General features: G+C 41.6%; 1 protein-coding gene across 1 annotated transcript; it reads left to right on the forward strand.

Moving 5' to 3' along the window:
- Nucleotides 1-662: 662 nt before the first annotated feature.
- On the forward strand, nt 663-3,466 carry CTLA4 (cytotoxic T-lymphocyte associated protein 4; the record flags this gene model as incomplete). Its single annotated transcript, XM_080621755.1, has 4 exons — nt 663-720; nt 1,916-2,266; nt 2,758-2,867; nt 3,368-3,466. 4 exons carry the CDS (start codon nt 663-665, stop codon nt 3,464-3,466), a joined length of 618 nt encoding a protein of 205 aa, XP_080477881.1.
- Between the last annotated feature and the right edge of the window lie 437 nt (nt 3,467-3,903).

The raw sequence follows: 3,903 nt of genomic DNA on the forward strand, positions 1-3,903 counted from the left end.
AGGCTATGATTCAAGTCACATTGCTGATATGAAAGGATGAAGTCATTGCAAGTGTAATCAGTATTTTGAAGGGGGCAGCAATTTTCAAACATCAAAAGCACGATCATTAAAGCAAGTGAAGAAATTGGGGGTGGATGGAAGTCTTCCATGAAAAAGCTAGCTCCCACTGATTCACTGCCCACATTAGGCAGAAGTATAGTTCTCTGTCTGTTGTCCCCATAGGAAATGCCTAATGATTCCTAAAATATTAAGTACTATGATTGTGCAAACTGGCAGCACTGAAGGACCTGAACTGCTCTATTGGATGATTATCTTTCCTCCCCCAGTTCTTAAAGTAGAATGGATGGCAGTTTCAAATTGAATATATATTTTTCCATCTGCTGAATACTTGTTTTTGTTCATGCTGTTTGAGGTTAACTGTGCACGTACTAATCAAACCCACTACTTCCTTTCTCGTAAAACCAAAACAAAGCTTCATGTTACTTTCAGGTACTGCATCTGGGATCAAAGCTATATATATACACACTGACTCTGTGTGGGTTAAATTATTTCGAAGATTCAGTATCCTGAAAGGTGTCGCCTTTTATTCCAGCCCTGAGAGTTCCAGTTTGTCTTAAAGTCGGAAGGCATCAGCCACCTTCAGCCTCTGTCCCAGCACAGGAATGCTCTCAATATTGGTCACCGTGGGCTTTCTCTGCACAGCCACTGCCGTTGTCCAAGGTGGGTAGATGAAGAAGGACAGGTAGCTGGGGGTGTCTACATTTTCTCGGTTTCACATCTTTGCAGGAGATGGACTGTGTACAAGAGGGAGACGGAGATGACATGGGACCCCTCCATAGACAGTATGGGGACAATGTCTTGGGAGACTGCAAGGTATCTGGAAAACTATATAGCAGTAGCATCTGTAGAGAGGCTGGGCAGGATTCAGGGTAGTGCAAGAAGTAAGAAAGACTTTGACAAATCAGGCTCGGTGAGTGGAGTTGTTGGCAGCTGATAATGTGGATATAGAAGTTTGAATGGATGGAGAAACTACTTCTCTTCATCCTGAACTCTTGCACTGCAGAGCTGAAGAAGCCCCGCCCCCAAATGGGCTGATATAAAATGAAATTGAAAAATAATACTGAGCCTTCCCAGTTCATTAAAGCAAGTCAGTGCCCTCCATTGTGGAGCAGGAGAGAGTATAGAGTTGTAGGAAGCAGCTGGTGCTAATGTACATGGTACACTAGTTTCTCTTCAAGATCTGTAGTGATTTTTTGCAGTTTATTTATCAGGCTTTGCTGTCTGTAGCTATACTGTGGCTTGGGGTATATCCTGTTGCTGTACTGTGGCTTGGGAATAGCTGGTTAAAAATGAAGCAGCAAAAAAGGTCAGAAACAAAAATCTGTAAACAGGTTTTCTATCCATCTTTACTGTTACCCTAATGGTTCTGGTCCATGTTCCATACAGGATGTCAACTGGGTTTTTTTTCTAAATGTGAGCATGTTTATTTCTACCAAGCAGAAATCGTGGTTTAAGTGAATGATTCTGAATTTCAAATTTTAACTTTACCATTTTTAGTCTCGTTTTGCTTTCTTATGTATATTAAAAGGTTTGCACTGAGGGAATGAGCATGCATGGCTCTAGTCATTGCTCCAGTAAGTGGGCCAAATTACCTGCTGTTTAAGAAATAAGTAATTGCTGAGATTTATAATACCATTTATAGTAATCAAAGCACTTCTTGAGCTTTTTGAAGTATATTACTGCAGTGCTAATGTGACTGTGGTCTCGGAGTCCTTCTTTTTGGAAGCACTTCTAGGAATTACCCATGGATATAGGAGATGGAAGGACTCCCTTCCTATTGTGCAGGTTTCAAGTAAATGACTGCAGATCATTTCTTGACAATTCACTTACCATCATGCTCTTTACTTCCTTACAGAAATGGTAGTGACTCAGCCAGCAATGGTGCTGGCCAACAGGCAAGGAGTTGCCAACTTGGTGTGTAAATACAAGCATATTGGGAATGCAAAGGAAATTCGAGTGACTCTGCTTAAACAGACAGGAGACCAGTTCACTGAAATTTGTGCTTCAACCTACACATCGGAGTTTAAAACCCTCAGTGTGGAAGAGGTCATTCAGTGCCGTGTTAGCCCTAGGCGAAACAATGTGACCCTCACCCTCACTGGCCTGCAAGCTAATGATACTGGTCTTTACATCTGCAAGATGGAGAGGATGTACCCTCCGCCTTATTTTATGAACAAGGGAAATGGAACACATCTCTATGTCATTGGTAAGCCAAGCAGCTTTACAGTACTGTGATACTCCCAGGTTAAGGGAGTTGCTGTTCTGTCTCAAAGATCTTCAAAGTCCTGTTCGTAAGAAGTCAGGCTGAACACTGATCCAGACTCTGAGAATCATGATTAGCTCTTATTCACTTCAGGCCTTCCTGCACACACCTAAAGCAGGCAGTCGTAGCCATGTGATGTATTTAGCAATGTACGGATGCTTGACAACATGAACAATACCATACAATGTAAGTGTATGTCTTGGCAGTTAGACATATAAGTGCAGAAACAGTGAAGAGTAAGGTCTATGTTCTCCTACAGATAAAGCCTATTTTCATTGGTGGTTGAGTAAGCAGGGACCCAGAGCTCAGTCCTGGTAGTATCCTGGGATAGCACATGCTAGAGAAAAGCAGTGTGGAGGCTGACTTATTGATTCTAGGGGCTTCCTCATGAGGCTCATGTGTGACATTGACTTGTGTGATATCATATGTTTTAGATCCAGAACCTTGTCCAGACACAGCCATATATCTATGGGTATCAGGAGCGACTATGCCAGGACTTTTTCTTTACAGTATCATCATCTCAGCCATTCTGGTGGGCAAAGTGGTAAGTCCATCAACACAGGCCCATCCTGCTAATAACACCCCTTTGTGTGATTGGGATAAGGAGGAAGAAAAGAGAACAGGGAAGAACACTGGGAACAAATGCCCTGGGATTCTCCTTTTTACTGGTGCAATGCTGTCACAATTACACAAATTGAGAGAACTTGCTGGAGCTGCCATTTAGATGTGTTTATGGCTCATTTGTGATGCCAGAGTACCAGAAAGCAGTCAGCTCAGGTCAGGAGGACTGACCCTTGGCAGGAGCACCCTCAAAGGGCCAAATGAATGGCAGGTATTTGCTTTTTACTAAATGGCCCCTGTAACTCCTGATTCTCCCTCAAATGGTCTCAATGGGTCTTCTACAAAGAGGGGTAAAAGGGAAAGGTGTCTAGAATACCTTCTGCTCAGGAAAGGCATAACATTCATCAGTTCTCTCCAAAATGTGCTGGTCAATGACTATGCTGTAATCACTTGTTTATTTTACTGTCTCCCTGTATTTTATAGATAAAGAGAAGACGATGCCTCACTACTGGGGTCTATGTGAAAATGCCTTCTGAAAAGCTAGAGAAAAAAGTGATTCCATTCCACATCACTGTTAACTGAAACAAGGAAAGAAACCATTTCCTAGATGGGATGGAGAGTCTGCTAATTCACCTAAGTTAAAGAAACAAAATTAGCTGTTTCATTACAAAGGTGTAGAGGAAGCAGAGAGAATATTCATTGTAACTTCTATGGTTTGAAGGAGAATAAATAGTTTATGCATTAATATTTCAAGGTTGACCCTGTCACATAAAAATGGCTACATTAGGCCATTAATCCTTTGAGTTGTATTGTACCAATATGTAGTCTACATATATATACATATGTCTATATATATGTATAGCATTAAGAGTTATTGCTGTTGCAACTCAGCATCTCACTGTCAAATTTCACCATGTCTACCAATTAACTGAAATCCAACACTATTACAACAGGCTTGTGTGTCATTTCAAGGCTAATCCTACAGGTCTGGGAGCAAAGGCAGAAGAGCACACTAATGT

This window comes from Psittacula echo (genome assembly GCF_963264785.1).
Source record: "Psittacula echo genome assembly, chromosome: 6".
Taxonomy (NCBI): Eukaryota; Metazoa; Chordata; class Aves; order Psittaciformes; family Psittacidae; genus Psittacula; species Psittacula echo.